We start from the raw sequence: 17,475 nt of genomic DNA, 5'->3' as shown, positions 1-17,475 counted from the left end.
TCTCACATGCACAGTCTTAATAGCACAGGTTTCTGCAAAGGTAGGTTGTAGTAGGTTGTTTTTAAATAGCGTTGCAAGCATCTTAATTGCATTGGTATGAAGTTCTGTTTCTGAAACTTGCCACCTATATCCTAAACTGCCTCGCTTATCTCAGTGTAAGCTGTAAAGATCTTTATTGTGTGAATACCTTCTTTCAAATCATATTGATGAAGATAGTATGTAATAGGGTTATATATTTTTTCTGTTGCTGACCTGAAATACTTTTGTGATTCAAAAGTGGTTTTTTTGGCAAACTGTTATAGGGAGTAGGATGTGTCAGAATGCTGTAATTTAAAATTAAACAAACAAGATCACCTACAGGCAGATTAAAGAAAACAGACGGTATGAATGCTGTGGTTATGCTACAAAGTAAAAAAAATCCAAAACAAAACCCAACCAAAACCAAGCAGTGGAGGTTTATAATGCTTTATTCATGCAGCTGTCTTAAACCAGTCCAGTCAAAGTGAGGAAACTGCACATAAATAGAAGAGTTTATATGACAGTGTTAACTGTGAGAATACAAAAGTTAGATATTAAATGATTGGTAATGAAGGCAGTATAATGTTCGATTGAGTATAGGTATTATGGAGAAGTGCTCAACTCTAGGGCAAGTTGAAGGCAGAGTAACAAAGACAGTCACACACTCATATTTGAGAGAATTACAATTGCCATACAGCTTGTTTGTGTTTGGTTGTCCATCTCCTCCTTTATTTATATTGGAGTTTTACCAACCTATAAAGAATTATTTTTTTTAAGTACACCTGTGAACAAATTTAATACAACTTACTTCAGTATTAACTTTGTGAAGTTGAAGTGGTTTTTGCCTGGATGTGTCGGCAGGCCTGCCGAAAGAAACAAGGCTTGCTTTTCAGTCGCAACTTGTTGCTGCTCAAGCAGGAGAAGTTAAGCTAGCAAGTAAATAACCCTATGATAAAACCCACTCAGTGTTTGGTAGCAGCAACAAAAACAAGTGGGGTAGGAGGAAAGACAAGACAAAGTAAGGAACAAACTGATAAACGTGTGCTATTTGGAGCACTTTGCTTCCTGTGCTAGGGAGACTGGGGAGTTATAAAAGCTCATCTGCTAAATGGAGTGAAGGTCTTGAACACGCAGGATAGTGTGTGGTGTCTCAGAATCTCAATCTATCCACTTTGGTGTAAAAACTTTTGTTCAAAGATATTTATATTACATACTCATATACTCATTGCAAATGTAGCCATGATATACATATTTTTGAAATACATGAAAACAGTGATTGTTATTTAAACACTTAAATTTAAAGGGGGGAAAAAAGCAAATTATTAAAGGCTTCAGCCTTAAAATATTTTTGTAAAAGTAGTGTGAAATTTTATTGAGCCTGTTGTAAGGTTGTTGCAGGAAATATCAGATGGCTTCATAACCAGTAGTACAAAATGGGGGTGTGAAATGAATAGGTAAAAAGCTGCTATTCAGACCCTGGATGAGACTGTGCCTGCTCACATTTCAAGTGATGCTTCTGTAAGGTGACCAATAATGTTATTACTATAGTGTGTGCATCTGTTTTTAACCCTTAAATTGTTTTAAAATTGGCCAGTAAACATGTATATTGTTGACATTAAATATTTATGTGGGAATGCTGTGCTGCATCTGTTGCATCACAGTAATTGTGAAGGAGCAGTTGTGTTTTGGGACTTCATTTGTATGGCTTAGGAATGTGTATGATTTTCCAGTCAGTTTTGCACAGAAAGACTTTCTATAATATACTGTATCTGTGGCCTCAATCTCAACCTTCACATGATTTAGGCTTTAAATCCAACTAGCACTTGGTTATGGACAAAAAGAATGATGGTGGTGGCAGCAAGTAGCAGAATTGGTCATTGTGCCACAGTACCTTGAGACACGCAGATGGAGTTTTTGAGATGCGTACCACGTGATTGTGGGCTAACTTCTGCACAGTGTTTGCTGGATTTGCTTACAAGGTTTCTGAGAGTTTTATTATCATATCTTAGTGGGTGGTGGCATTTGAAGAATAAAAGAATGCAATCCTTCTGTCCAGTGGAGCTTTGGTAATTACTCCTCTGCACACTTGAGCTTAAATAACTGAGCCCAATGTTTTCCATTTGACCTGGCAGAAGCCTGCAAAGTGTACACACAGAAAGCTTGCTGAAAATTTCTTGAAAACAAGTGAGAGTGTAAACATGCAATCTTTTGCTGGCTTGCAAAATTGAATCAGTTACTGCCCCTGAGCTGCTTAGCACTGCCTAGTCCTCTTTTTAGCACATCTCTGCTGATCGTGGCTTGTGTGAGCTTTCCTTAGCCAGTGTGGAGCTGAGTGAGGTGCCTGCTAACCCAGCTATTACTTAGCCTCTTTAGCTGATGTGTGAGTTGGGCTGCTCCCCAGTCTCTGCTTGGGAACCTGGGCAGGTGGCTTGAGATAGATAGGTGCACATTCTGTCCCAAATAAAATGCACTATCATTTTCACTGCTGTTGGATCTCTGCTTATGAGTGTGGCTCCCATTACTGTTAGAGAGACTTAAGGCTTTTTGATGTTTAGTTGTGTGGGTCTAATCTTCCTTTAGGTAATGATTCAGTTGTGCCATGTGCTTTGTCTCTCTTACACACTCATTGTTGCTCCGCCTGCTACACAGAAGTGCTGTGCTAAACTGAAGAGCCCTCCCTCTGAGAGCTTTAATTGTCACTTCTGCAGCCCTAGGAAAGCAGGTTGATGCTGTTTGTTGCTCCGCTCTTTGTTCTTATGTTTCCCTTTGCTAGTTGGCAGTGCAGTGTGGTGGTTCTGTGTTGCCATAGCTGCTGCGTGATGGTTCCTCTGTAAACTGACCTCAGCCTCAGAGTAGTTTAGTAATCAGTTATTTTGCAGGTTCCAGTAGTTTCAATATTTAACAAAGCACATGGTTTTACCTCATTCTTTTTCTTCTGTGCTAATTGGTGAGGAAGGAGAGAAAGAAGGCCATTAATTTTAACAACAGTTTTAATGATGCACTTCTAGTACCTGACAACTGATGCAATTTTTTTTTAATACAGCCTTTGTAGAATGTTACACCTACCAAAACATCTGAATGTTGGTTTATCTGTTGAAATATACTCTGTCCTTGTTGAAGTCTTGATAACCTTAACCACACAATGATTTTCAATTTGTAGCTGTTAAAAGGAGATCAGTGGCTAAAGGCTGTGAATGCTGTGTAAGCTTTTAGCAGTGAGTGTAAATTGAACTATTGGGACTAATTAACAAGAGATATATTAAGCCTATATTAAGTTAACTGGAGGGTTTAAAGAGGATTGAATAGGAGTATGTTTTGTGTGGGTTTTTTTCTTCCTCTTGGTAAAGGGGTCTTTCATGAAAGTAAAGGCTTATGCAGTAGCAGAATTGGTCATTGTGCCACAGTACTTTGAGACACACAGATGGAGTTTTTGAGATGGGTACCACGTGTAGCTAATTCTAAGGTGGATTTCTGTAGTTTTGAAAATTTTGTGTTGTTGCTCTGGCATCGTGCAGAAGGAATGCTGTGATGCCTGCCCTTATCAAGCTGCCTGCTCCAGGACTCTGGGCTGGGTGCCTGCACCCGAGCTGAGTGCTGTGTCACTGTGCTGAGTCCTGAACACCCAGTGCAGCCTTCCTGCACTGAGCTGAGTAGATGTGCTTTGGGTTGATTTTTTTTCTGTTTTGACTCTGATACAGCAATGTTGTTTCAGAAAGAGGGGTGTTTGCCTTGGGTCCTTGGCAGGAGACAGGTTTGTCCTCTAAAAAGTGGGGAGTTTAACTGGAGGTATGTTTGTGTTGGACCTGACCAAGGTCTGTAGGGAACAGGCTTAGTTTTATTTTTCTTGATTTTAGGATGTCTCTAATAGTTTCTTACTAATTTTTAGCTCTCTGAACTGAGGAAAAACAGCCTGTTTAACTTAGGGAGCTCTCTACAGTATGCTTGCTACTCAAGAAAGGAATAGGGAAACTTGGGGCTCCTAATACAGGCTTTCTGCAGATCCCTCTTTTCCAGGTGAGCAAAACTTTCCATCCCTCGCATAGAGACTGGGAAGTCCAAAGAATTTCGTTATTAGTTCCTGCAGAAGGCAGGGCAGCTCTGCACAATGCTGTCCCTCTTTGTCCTCTGTTTTTCTGTTGTGGAAAAGCATGAATAGAGTACGTTGTTGCAAGCAGGAAGGGAAGTAGACTGTCTGGGTAGAAGAAATTGAACGCTAATTTTAACAAGACTGGTAATGCGTATATGTGAGACACTCAGTGTCAGTATGCAAATAAACAGCATGTTCTAAATGGTATGGCTGAAGAGTTAATGTCTTAGAGGGTGCTGTCTGATCACCCATGTGTTGTTATAGGGCATTAAAAAAAGGAAAACCAAACTTCCAGATTTTTGGAGCTTCAGTGCTGGTGGCACCCTGCTGACCATGAATGTGGTCATTGGTCAGGATGTGCAACTCTTGAAATGGGCCTGTGATTATGTTCCCTCCTTCTCCTCACCATGGTAGGAGATGAGAGTTTTAGCTTTTGGGATGAAGGTTGTGGTTGCAGCCCTAGCAGCTAGAGTGAAGGCCTGAAGACTTGGGCAAGTGGAGGGACATGTGCTTGCTCCAGAGCCGCTCTCCAGGCTTCCTGATATGTTTTCCTTTCCCTCTGCCCAGCTTGAGGCAGACACCAATGCACAGCCCTGTGAAGTCTGGATGGGGAAAGCCGGGAGGATTTGAAAAGAATGTATCAGAAAATTCTTTGGAAGACAAACACCCAGTGGTATTTACAAGGAAGCTTTGAGATGTTTGTTGTTGGAGGTACAAACACTCATTTACAAAATGAGTGACAGGAAAGTGTACAAGTAAATTATTCATATGTTGCCTAAACCATTGCTTCCAAAGCTTTGGATTATGTCCTGGCATGTGAAGGACAGAGGAATGAGATGTTTTTTGGAAGCAGTGCCTTTTTCTGCAGCAGTTCCTGGTACTGTGGGGTATGCTAAAGGCAGTTACCTGTCCTGGGTGGAATTGCTTACCAGCAGCTCTTAGAGGTGCTTGGCCACTGGCTTGAACCCAGTCTGTCCTACTGCAGCAGGGAAAGTGAATTTGAAAACTGAACCACCAGCATTGCTGGTTGGAGGAGCTGGGGCAGCTCAAGTGATGGCCCCTCTCCTGTGCTTGGGCTTGCATGCTGTCACTCAGGGCCCAGTGCCTGGGCTTCTGCTGAAATACACATTACACCCCAGAATATGAGCACACAAGTGTTGAGCAGTGCATCTGTCATGGATTCATTGGGATTTGTTTTATAAAGGTGCATATGAATGGGCAGGAACCTTGTTTTGGAAGGTGTGCTCAGCATTTTAAATGAGAAGCAAGATGCAGAAGGCTGCTACTTGTCCTGTGAACCTCCTGTTGCTCCTCTGAGTTGCTGTAAACAGGTGGCCCAGGATGTTTTGTGAAAAGCAGGTACTGTTTGGTTGTGGTTGGGTTTCACAGGTGTGATTATAATGTAAGCAACGCTTTTGGAAGACTCATGTGGTCCCCAGGTATTTACGTTTCTTGGTATTTACATTCAAAATATTCCCTTGTACAAAAGGAAAAGGGAAGCTGTAAGAGGAATGTCAAAAAAGACTAAAATTACGGTGATTCTTGAAAGGAATCACAATTTATCTACAGCTGCTACTATTATTCTTTTGCAGGATGAGTCAGTTATTTGTGGCAGCCACAGACATGCTGTTTTACGAGACCCATGTGTCAAGTCCCTGAAGCGCTGTGTGTGGAAGGGTTTGTGTTGGAGCTGCCTGTGAAAGCAATGAGAATATCTGTGTGTTATCTGTACTGCAGTGCTCCACTAGCTGCCACACATGCTGTTCCTCTTCCACGGTAGTGAGGGCATTTACTGTATTGCTAATTTTCTTTCCAGTAGAAAGCTTTATGCTGACATGAACCTGGCTGTGTGAAAGGAGGTTTCAATAGAAATGCTAAGAACTCACTGTTCTCCGTTTGAAGTTGCTGGTGCTGTGGGTTTCCTGGAAGTAGGGGTTAAACTAATAACCAGTTGCCATCAAAATGCAACAGGCATTTGAAACATGACTTTCTGTTCAAGTTACTGTTGCCGTTTCACCATCCTTCTCCTTAGCATTGCCTAGAAGCTCTCGTTTGCCTGCTCAAACAAGAATTGTGTGGCCTGCTAATTCAAATCATGTTTGGCAGGTCAGCAAAAAAAGTTGTCAGGTTGTTGTGGTGAAATAAAACATCCTGAACAAAATTACGGGATGTTAATGTCCCACAGCGCGAGAAGCTCTTAACTAGATGCTTATTCTAGCAGTATTATAAAGGATAGGACTAGACAGGTAGCACAGGAACCTTGAGAAAGACTGAGCTTCCCTTGTAGGAAGGAGAACACTTGGCTTGCTTGGCTCTCACCTTGGTGAAGGAAGAACTCTGTACCTCCTTGTTCTGCTCCCATAAGAAGTCCCTTAGATTTGTTTTTTCCTCTGCCATAAACCCAAGCCTTTCTCTATGGACTTGTACGGAAGAGTGGAAGTTCAGAGCAGGGCTACCCAAGGCCTACTTGGAATGCAGCTGGAAGGAGGCAGGCTGTGAAAAAGAAGCCAGTTTCCTCTTCTCAGAGTCAAGGCATTCAAGGCTCTTGGAAGGCTCCCAGAAGGCAAAGAAGAAATGGAAACTAATCTCATTATAGATTGTCTTGCATACAGGGGAGTTTTATAATTAAAGGATGTTGCCTTCTGTTCCCATTGTTGTTTGCTTCTGTGAACTTTTAATTTTACTCTGAACCCAGTGCTGACTGTGTATATGCTGGGGCTGTGATAGAGAAGTGATCTTAAGTTTTTATGAGCTCACCTTCAAATGAATGGGTACAGTTATCTGGGGTTCTTCCCCTTTTTTTTCCCCTTTTCCCTGCACCTCTATATGCTTTTTTGCTTTCCCATTCCCTGCTGTATAGGTGGGTAGTGTTTCACATATGAAGTGTGGTATTCAGACCTGCTCTTCAACAAGGGCTGAATTGTCATCTAAGCTCCAGTCCTTCTGAAAACTGTTAAAGCAAGCTTGTCATGTGTTGAGTGTAGCCTTGTTCTTCATGCTTTGTAATACATAGGCAAGCATAAAAAGACATGATTTCTACTTACTAGGCTTCTAGTTAGGCTTCACTCTCCTGTCTTCCCACAGCTGCTCTGTTCGGCTGGTCTTTATCATACATGATAAGAAGCCTAGGCAGCCAGCCAGCTGCTGTGGAACTATAATAGGGCCAGTGGCATGTACAAAATTTGATTACTGCTGTCAACACCAGAGAGAATAGATGAGAGCACGTACTCCAGTCAGAGAGCTGCTAAATAAATGGCCTGTTGAATTCAGTAGTAGTAGAAATAAGACCGTCTTCCTCTTAATGAATGAAGTGGTTTATGGGTAGAGAGTATACTAGTATTTTGAGCTCTGGAGTTTGCTTTAAAAAATTTTAAAGAAGTCTTCCTTTGCCTTTTTCAAAGATTATTTTGACCAGAAATTTCCATTTCACTTCTGCTTATCTGCTCTTGCAGTTAATGTATGGATTTCACACCCAATACTTCAGATATTCACAGAGGCCATGGTTTCACTTGTAAAATTTAACTTAAAAATATTCCTGCCATCCTAAAGTTAACTTCTTTCAGATGGGTTCTGATATGCAGCTATTTCATGCTAGTAATTCTATCTCCATTTAGGCAAGAGTTGTTTATTTTTTAATTTAAATATAGTGCAACAACCCCTCCCAAGTTAAAAAATATTCTCAGTGTATATTCTTTTTGAAATGTTGGATTTTTGATGTAAAACCTGCTGCTAGATAAAAGTGGTTTCTCTGATGTACGTGGGACAGCTGCTGATGGCAGGCAGAGCTTGAGAGCTGAGCTTCTCTGGAAGCTCTGGTGCATGAATGATTTTACTCAGCTTCTCTAATAGCTTCACATTGAATGAAGTTCAAGGGACTGATGGTCAGACTGGTGTTTCTCTAACTGCTCTCACCGCCTGCAAACACTTTCTCATTTGAGAAGTGGTAAACCCAGAAATGTTGTCACAAACTAGCTTATTCCTGAAACTTGTGCTTATTCTTCAGTCTTGCCAAGTGTGGGTGGGCCTTATCTTGGAGTGGCAGGGACTAAGGTGAAGTGAGGTATTGGATACACAGGAGAACATTTGTAGGGAATTCAGACCAGTCTCATCAAGGCTTGAAAAAAGGAAGATGTGGTGCTGTTGGTAAGACTTTTGGCAAATATGCAGGTCTGTCTGCTAATTCTCATTGTTTGCTTGGTGGAGTTGGCAGTGTCCTTTCGCTTTGTGCTCGTGAAGTGCTTGGCACAGTAATGCTTGTATTTGTATTTACAAAATACATCCTTGTTTGTTTCTAAAATAGAAATCCTAGCTTTAAAACTCTTACTGCCTTTCCACTTCGCTCTTGCTTGCATGGTTCACAGAAATGTTTGGATACAAATGTCTGATTTAGCCCCCTGAATGTATGGTTGTCTTTATTCATGGAAACAAAACTCCTTCAGCCTTTAACTTCGCGGAATTCTTCAATTTGGGGAAAAAAACCTCCAACCCACAAAATTAAGTAAGACCAACTTCTGGCCCACAAAAATTAAAAGAAAAATCTGATCTTGATTTCTCCCTCTTTCCCTCCCCTGAACAGTGTCTGGGATGTGAGACAGTAAACTGTCCCAAGTGGGTATCAGTGAAGAGAGGAGAGCTGTATCTAGGACAGTTGTCTTATAGCATAGTGCAGTGAAACAGGCAGACAAATCAAACAGCCCCTTTCCACTTTTGAAACCAATTCTGTGGTTTAGAATTCTCCTCTCTGGTCATGTGTTATACTTAATCTCTTCTTGCATTACTTTGTTGTGACTACTGGGATTCTGTACAGCTCAGTATCCAAAAGTGTGGAATATGGAGCGTCTTTCATAACTACAAAATTTGGAGTCCTCTTAATTTGATTATTAAGTCGGTAGCAGGCTTTTGAAGACAGAGGGATTGGATTTGCTTTCTGTTCTGGTGGTAAGCATAGTTTAAAGGCTCACTTGTAAAATAACTCTGATCCTATCATAGTCTTGCATTATCAACCTTCTGCTTTACTGTTCCTTGCTCTGTCTTATTTGGAATTACTGCACAGTGGAAAGGGCATGCCTAATCAGAGTTTGTTATTTTGACTTGGAGGTTTATTTGTACAACTTCCTTTTTATGCTGTAATCTTGTGTTTAAAATTTCTTGTGCCCTTTTGAAAGGCCATTAAAAGATGTGGATGCTTACCTTGAAAAGTTGTGCTGGTTTTATGTTCTGTTGAATGTGTGAAAAAAGTGTTATAGTGATACTGCAAACTTTTTACAGAATGAATGCTAAAAATATTCAGGATTTTTAAAATGAGTATGGTTTTTGACCATAGAGCTTGATTTGAACAGAAAAGGAAAATTGCCATCAGCTTTCCTATTTTCAGTTTGTAGAATTTAACTTGCCAGTTCTCTGAAAGCTGGAGTTTCCCCTTATTTTCATAAGGAGTAGCAAAGCAGCATATTAATCTGATTTTAAAGAGAAAAGAAATCTCAATTAGCTTGAAGTGTGTTACTTGCTAACATGCAGCCTTTTTAAAGGTTTGTTTCCTGACTGGTTTTGTCAGTCACTGTGTGGCTGAATGTGTCAAACCCTCTGAGGAAAACCAGCGCTTCCCTCCCCCTTGAATCCCAGCATGCAGTTCTTGCGTGGGTACAAGCGTGTACTTCCTCTGCATCTTCACTTTCCTGTTATTCAAAGAGTGAGCTTGATCATGAGCATTCAAACAGCCAAAAAAGTTGAGTGGAAAGAGTACAAGGTTGCTGTGCCTCAGCATACCGACCGGCAGCCCTGTTACCCTCCACTGGGTGAGTGCTTCTCTGTGTTCTGAAGGCTGTGGTAGATGAAAGGATCCAGCCATGTAGATCTGTTTTTGTCTTCTACACCTGATGAAAACTGCTTTTCTTAACTTTGCAAAAGTTAGTTTACTCTAACAGAGCAGATTGTGGAAGGCATGGCAGGAAACAGAGCAGGCTGTTTTCTGTGGCGCTGGTCCACTGCAAGTGTTGTGTGAGCTCTGGCTGTGTCACACCTGCAGCCGCAAGATCTTCTTAGTAATGCTTGTGTTGTGGGGTTCCCTTTCGCCTATAGCAGTAACTTGTTCATGGTAGAAATTTTATTGTTCTTCTGTCTGATTGAATGTCTTAGTGTCCCCAGTTTTCTTAAACCATGCATTAAATTACGGTCATTTCAGCATTTAGTTGTTTTTGATTCTTTACAGTTCTGCTTACTGTGCCTTCTGGTACTTTTGAATGTATAAACTTATAGCAGCTCCTTGACCCATCACAGGTTTTTATCCTCATTTTCGTGGTATCTCAAGAGAGCAATGTTTCCAGTAGTTTGGAAAGAATGTTTTGTGGAGGGATGCTTTCGAAAAGAAATTTGGGATGTTATTCTTTCCTTTTCCTTTTGCCATCCTTCATACCTATTCTAATTGAAATTTCGTGGATTGTCTCTTCTGTTTTGTGACTAGGGCCAAATAACACAGATTGACAAGGAAAAGACAATTTGAGCATTCCTAGTGCCTGTGAATATGCTATGTGGATACAGTAACTGACAGATGGGAACTTTATTTTGTGGTGTCAGAGCTTCATGAAATCAGAACCTGTTGATCAATAAAGAATTTGGTCCACTTGATTTTTGATGTGGGTTTTTTGGTACAAAGCTGGAGTCTGAATATGGGTTTTTGGAAAGAGAAACTAAAATCCTCTTAAGATGTATCAGTGTAATGGCTAACTTTAGAATAAAATGATGGGCTGGGACTCTGATCTCATGTATGTTTGCTTCTAGAACAATGAGGTGGATTTGGATATATGCCAGTTTAGCTGAGAGCAGAAAGTTTTCCTTTGTGGCTCAGTCCAAGCTTTCTTAAGAAACTGACAAAAACGTCAAGAAAACTCAGTAATGTGAGTGGAGTTGCTTTTGACTGACTCTGGAGAGCTCAGTAAATTATAGGTTGGAGAGATCTATAGTGTTCTTCAAAATCTGCACGTATTCAGCCCTCAAATGTGAGACAGCTGCAGCTGATCACTCTTGGAAGGTTAGCAGTAGGAGAAAATCAATCTGCTTGGTTTTTAACCTGGGCTGCTGTTCATGGAAGTTGTTTGTTCTGGCTCTGTGTGTATTGGTGTGGGTTTTTTAGGACTATTTATTGGATTTTTTTTTTTTCCTTCCTTCTTTTTTTGGTTATATTTTTAGAAGAGCATAAACTTGGGACCAGAGTTACAACCAGCCATGTCGTTAACTGATGAACACTGCAGTTGTGAAATCTCTGAAATGTTCATCTATGGTATAATAGGAGGGTCAATCTCTCTGGGGTTTTCTGTCTCAATCCTTCAGGTGTTTTTAACATGTAAGTGCCAGTGTGTGCACACATTTAATATTTGGCGATGTTTGTGTGTCTATGGATGATTTCTCTTGTGCCTGCTCTGGGCAGCTAGGCTAAGGTGTAAATCTCCTAGTTGAGTAGCAGCTACCTGCTTGCTCAGGTGCTTTGTATGATTGAGAAGAGTGTTTAGGGATGGTTTCTTAAAGCCTGTTTAAGTCTGAGTTGAGAGCCCTCCGTTTTTAAAAGCACATAGATCATGGCTGGTATATTGCAATTGTAATTTTTCTTAATCAAGTGGCAGGATTTTTTTCAGGAAATTTGTTGAATTATACTCTTCCTAACTCTTCATAAAGTGTAGGACTGTAGATTTGCTTTCTAGTAGAGTCAGAGTCTCAAATTCACTGTCATCTGCTCACTTTTTTTAAAACTGTATTTGGAGACTGTGAGGGACTTGTGGCTTTGGTTGCTTCTTAGTGTGTTGGAAATGCACACAGGATTGAAAAAAAACCTGAAAAAAGCTAGAAGGTAAGAGTCACAGAAGGGAAAATGAGGAAAAAACCTGAAGGTAAAATAAATGGTGCGGGGAGGGGGAGTGTGCTAAGGTGGAGAGGCCATTCTCTGAGAGGACAGGATTTTTAATGATGCAGTACTAGAAATAGTCGGAAAAAATGGGTGGAGAAGTTGGAAGGGGTGCGTATGTAATTGTTCCTTCGTGTCCTTTGTGTTTCACAGAAATCTAGAATATAAATAACAGGGACACTTTTCAGTCAGCAGAGGTGTGGCTTTGGCTTTTTTTGGTTGTCTACTTGCTGTGAGAATTGGCAGGGACTGGAGGAAGGGAGGTTGAAGCTCATACCTGATAAAGTATCTGATTGTAAATGAATTAGTTTGGGTGAAACCAAAGTGGGTAAGACTAACTTGTGTTCTCTGAAGCCTAAGCAGCACAACTAAGTTTTGTCAGAGATTGATTTATGGTCTAAAACATACTAAGTGATTTAGATCATCTGGTGGGATGCCCTTCTTTATAACAGTCTAATCTCTCTTAAGAATCTCTTAAACTCTCAAGTTGGTGGTGGCACTGGTAGGCTAGTGGTGCCTGACTGGAACCAAAACTTACTCTTTATCCGGGAGGGGAAAAAAAGAAAGGATCTTGTACTTTCTTCACCCATTCAAAAAAATGAGCTTTCTTTGTTGCTCTTCCGTGCCATGGGAGATAATTTATATTCTTCTAGTAAAATTCTGAAACTGTTCCAAGAAAATGATTGGGCTATTTTGTGTTTAAATAAACATATTCTACTGTTGTAGCACTACTTAATGTGATTATTTTCTAAAATATTTTTTTTACCTCAATTGCCTCATTACCCAGATGGATATCACCCTGTCATTGGAGGGGGAGGCTGCTTAACCCATATTATGGAGGCAGAAAAAGATGCCAGTCCTGTGAAACCTTCTGAAAGGGGTTGCTTTGTGGCACATTTTCTGTAAAATGTCAGCTCCTGAAGCCAGTAAAGCACTCTGCAGTTATTGAATAATCTATGTCAGCATCTTAGCATTATGCAACTAGATATTGTTATTTTATTCATACAGTTGTCAACAGAAGCAAGAGATCAATTTATATTTTGCTGCGTGAATTAATTGTGCAGGCATCACCCCAGTGATTGAAACGAGTGTTATTTTTTAATAGCATTAGAAGGCAATGGTAATGACATGACTGAGGCATTATGCAAACAGATAGTTTGAAAACATGTCTTTTGAAACTCTGCATTTAGCTTGTTACCATTTGTCTCTGGAAATCTCAGAAGCACTAGCCTATAAATGATAAGCTTTCTTCCAGGTGGGAAGGAATTTGTGTTCCCACAAGATAGATGCACTGATAGCAGCTTGAAATTATTTGAGACCACACACAAGCTGTTACAATAGTCTAAATAATATTTATGATATTGTTCATATTACTGTAAACTCTGGTCTAGTTAGTTGTTCAGTAGAGCTGTGTTGGACCTCAAATCTGTTTGATTTCAAACAACTCTAGCTTTTAAACACTTGAAAATGGTATATTTCCTTTTTGGCAGCAGGTGATGAAGTATGCGTTCTGAAATACAGCGTTGTTGTAAATAGAAACAGGTTTACGTAGTAATTACGTCATATTGTTGCCTTTTGGGTCCTCAAGTGAACCCATTTTCAAGATCTGAAGGACTTAAAAAAACTCTTCTTATGTATATTAGACTCTTAAATGCACATAGGTATGGAAAAAGTGGAAAATATTTTCTACTGTCGTGTAGTAGAGTCCCTTTTTTAAGCTGTAGGGGGGGAGTGTTTTGCTGCTGAACGCAGCCTGTGCCCTCTGCATTGTATGGGACAGAGCGGTGCCCGTGACTCAGCTCTGCCATGTGGAGAAACCACGTTCCCCCGGCCGGTGAATTATCTGCCGCTGGATCCCTTTTATGTTCTCACTGAAATGTTGCGACCCTTAACTTGAGGGCTCCATCTGCTTCCTGCCCTCGTCCCTGATGAATAGGGCAGGAATTGGCAGCAGTGTGGTCAGCTATGTGACCTCATTTGTGTGGCGTCTGGGTGGAGCGCGCCCTAATCTTCGCTAAGCGAGCAGCTGAGAAAGCGAATTGCAGTAATTCCCTGGTTGATCCTTCCAGCGGGTAAAACCCGGGCTTGTGCTGCAGGGCAAGGAGATGCCTTTACTCTGACACTCGCTACGTGTGGAGATGAATTTCTGTCGAAGTGTTCAGAAAAGCAGGAAATGGTTCGAGGGTTCTCTGCAGAGATCGGGAAATGTGCTGTCCGAGTTCCGTGCGGTGCAGGGTGGCAGTCATCAGCTTTCCCCTTGTGTCTGTCTGCCTGAATCAAAGCTGTCCCACAAGTGTGCACTGGCAGCCCTTGCTCATATTTGACAGTAACAGAGCATTCCGTATGTCTTATGCAGATGGAAGCAGAATGATTGTATCTGACTTGCTGAATTTCACTACAGTGTGGATATTGTACTGTGGTCATGACATATCTCCTCATTATTGAGATAAACTGTCCTGGGTCTGATTAACTTGAAATTAAGGCCTGTGATATGATATACCAACTATACCAACCAAGAGCACATAGGTCCTATCCCTGCCCATTCCTCCTTGTGTTAGTGACTGGTTCTAGCCCAGGGCTTTTGCGACGTTGCCCCTGAGCTGTCCCCCAGCATAAAGGCTTTGGGACTGTCTGCCCTGGATTGAAAGAAAGCATCCTGCTTGGCTTTATGAGCTGCTGAAGTGCAGCCTTTAATACTGTTTCTCTTTCTCTCAGCTATACTTTTTACCCTGATAAAATTGTCCAGCTCAATCATTTTAAGCTTCAGATTATTTTAAAAGGTTCTTAGCTGGTTTAATACCTTGTAATGCAAAATATTTTTAAAGCAATTCATAAAACATTCTATGCAGACCATTGAAATTAACTTCTGCTCCCAGCTCAGCTATAATAAAATCAATATTTACTTCGCTTGTGTGACCAGAGTTGCCTTATATACAAGGAAAACATTTCCACTGCTGCTTCTAAGGCAGCAAAGAGATAGAAAGCAGAATAATAGATCCCCTCTAAAGCTACTTTTCCCCCTCCTGCAGTCCTTATGCAGAGTCTTTTGCCAAATTTGTCAAGCACACCCCTTTCTAAAAGGTTAGTTGCCATTTCTCCACTTCTAAGGCAGAAAGCAAATGAATATGATCTGTTTAGTTGCTGCAAATAAATGTGAACTTGGAATTTAATATTTGAAAGCTGTTCTGTATTACTAAATAGCATCCATTCTGTTTTCTGTGATTTTTGTATAATGTAGGTTTTGCATTGTATTTTTTACCAGACAATTTGCTACTGATTCTTGTTGTAGTTTTCCTTTCAGTGAGTAAGTTATAAGCTTTAGCTTGCTGATGACAATTTGAGATTGAAGGATAATAGACTGGGATTCTTAGCCTTGTGCAACAAAGACATAAAACTCTGTCACCTGATGTCTTATCATCGTTTCCATATCTGTTGCCCTAAAATCTCACGCAAGCATTCCTTATCTAATCTACAACCAGTAACTGCAGTAGCTTGAAAAAAAGTTCCAAGTGTGGGTTACACAGATAACTTTCCTGTGGGAACATGCCTCATCTGTTTGTTTAGTAGCCTTGAATGCAGGTAGATTCTCCCACAATGTTCAAGCTCATTTCTCATTAATAAAAGTGAGAGAAAATGTAGTTGGTGAACGTATCAAATGATGATGTAGTGGTAGTGTATTTTGCTGTATTAAGCAAGCAGTAAATGTGCTGTACAGTTAAATGGAAACAAGTATTGTATCGTTTCAGTTTTTGATCTGTGAACAGAACTGATTATACAAAAGTTGTTAGTGGAAAGAGTTGTAAATCTGAATACCTAGACAGAATTAAACCAATCACAGTACACGTCTTGTGTTTTTAGCTGATTTTGATGCAGTTTCATTTCTGTCTCCAACACAGTCATGTGGTATACTCTTGAAAATAATCAAACTGTCAGATATTCCCACGTCAGGGCACAGTGCCAGCTTTCTGTTGGAGGTGCTTTTTGGTTTAAGTCATTTCTCTGCCTATCACTAAGGGTAAAAAAGTGCTTATCTTAATCAAATGATTTTTTAAAGTTTGCATCTGAAAGAGAAACTTAGGTATTGCTGATAATGCAAGATGTTAACCTTCCAAGAGATTTCATTTTACAAGGGACTAATATCAGAAATTTAACTCACCATTAGGATCAAATGATTTGAACTACAGTAAGCAATACTAGAATAGGCTTTATTGTATATAGAGCATTTGCCTTGCTTCTCTGTTTTTATTTTTTTTTTAAGGTATTTGGTGTTTGGTTTTTTTGTGGGTCTTCTATTGTTTTTGTTACAGTAATAAAAATAACTTTAAGAGTTTGCCCTCAGGAGCTGAGCTGGAACTATTTTATGGCCAGGTAAACTGGTTTGCTATCTTATTGGACATTCTTCTCTGAGCTAAGGGGAAAGATTTTTCTGTATAAATTGCTGTGAGTGTGCATTATTGTAGTCTTTGACTCTGCATAACAAGTTTGCTGTTCGGTCCTTGTGGCGGGTTGATTTTGATAGCTGCCAAATGCCCATCCCCACTACTCCCTCCTCTCAACTAGACGGGGAGAAAAATAAGACTGAAAAGCTCATGGGATGAAATAGGGATATCACTTGCCAGTTTTAACTGTGGGCAAAACAGACTTGATCAAGGGGATATTTTTTTTTTTTAACTTACTGACAATTAGAGTAAGATAGAGTGAAACAAGGAAGAAAAACTAAAACACTTTCTACCTACCTATCCCTATCTTCCCAGACTCAATTTCTCTCTTTAATTCCCAAATCCTTACCACCCTTCCCCCAAAGGAATGAAAAAGCCTGCTTATTTAAAGTGTATCTTCACCTGGAATGTTTTTTATTTGAGAGAAAAGCTGTATTTTCTTAGCATATGCATGCAGTCAACTCTCAGCAAGAGTATGAGCTTAAAAACCTACGGTCCAAAAATTTTCAGATGGTAAAAATGCACTCTTGGTCTGAAACAAATTTAAATATGTGTGAAAATAATTCAAAGTTTGGTTTAGCAAATATGCTAATGCTTGTGGGAGCACGGTTTGGCTGACACTGTGTCCTTGTGCCTTTCTTTATTGTGCATGACTCAAAAACCTACACAAACGAACTCCATGTTTGAGACATGCAGACTTGCATTGAATATTTCCAGCACCTTGGAAATGGTCCTGGTCAGCTGCTAAGTTAAGTGCGGTGTTCTGCTGCTTATGTGTGAACACTGCTCCCACTTCTGATGGCATCAACTGGAGGAGCCTGCAGGAGCAGTCAGGCTGGGTTACAGACACCATCAGCAGGGGTAGTGGATGTTTTCTAGCCCCTTTTGGTGTTCCTTATTCCTGCATACTGCCCTGTCTCCAGTCCCCTCTGCAGCATGCACAAAGCTGCATGGTTAGTAGCTGTCACCCTCCAGAGGGATAGAGGGTGAGTCAGATCTCAGTGACAGAACATGTATATTCTAATAGTCTTGTCCTG

General features: G+C 40.5%; 1 protein-coding gene across 4 annotated transcripts in view; it reads left to right on the top strand.

The window, feature by feature from the left end:
- Positions 1-17,475, top strand: part of UTRN (utrophin) — a 356,936-nt gene that overhangs the window by 23,200 nt on the left and 316,261 nt on the right. For 3 of the 4 annotated variants that reach the window (XM_017737227.1, XM_017737229.1, XM_017737226.1), the window contains exon 1: positions 9,795-9,900. The exons of the other annotated variant lie outside the window; for it this stretch is intronic. In XM_017737227.1, coding sequence (XP_017592716.1) covers positions 9,807-9,900 — 94 coding nt within the window. In that variant the 5' untranslated portion in view covers positions 9,795-9,806. Of the gene's footprint in view, positions 1-9,794; positions 9,901-17,475 lie in introns of those variants that run through there. 4 annotated transcript variants of the gene reach the window in all.

This window comes from Corvus brachyrhynchos, unplaced genomic scaffold (assembly GCF_000691975.1).
Source record: "Corvus brachyrhynchos isolate BGI_N302 unplaced genomic scaffold, ASM69197v1 scaffold6, whole genome shotgun sequence".
Taxonomy (NCBI): domain Eukaryota; kingdom Metazoa; phylum Chordata; class Aves; order Passeriformes; family Corvidae; genus Corvus; species Corvus brachyrhynchos.
Note: the sequence above shows the minus strand (reverse complement) of the source record. Positions and strands in the feature narration are given on the sequence as shown.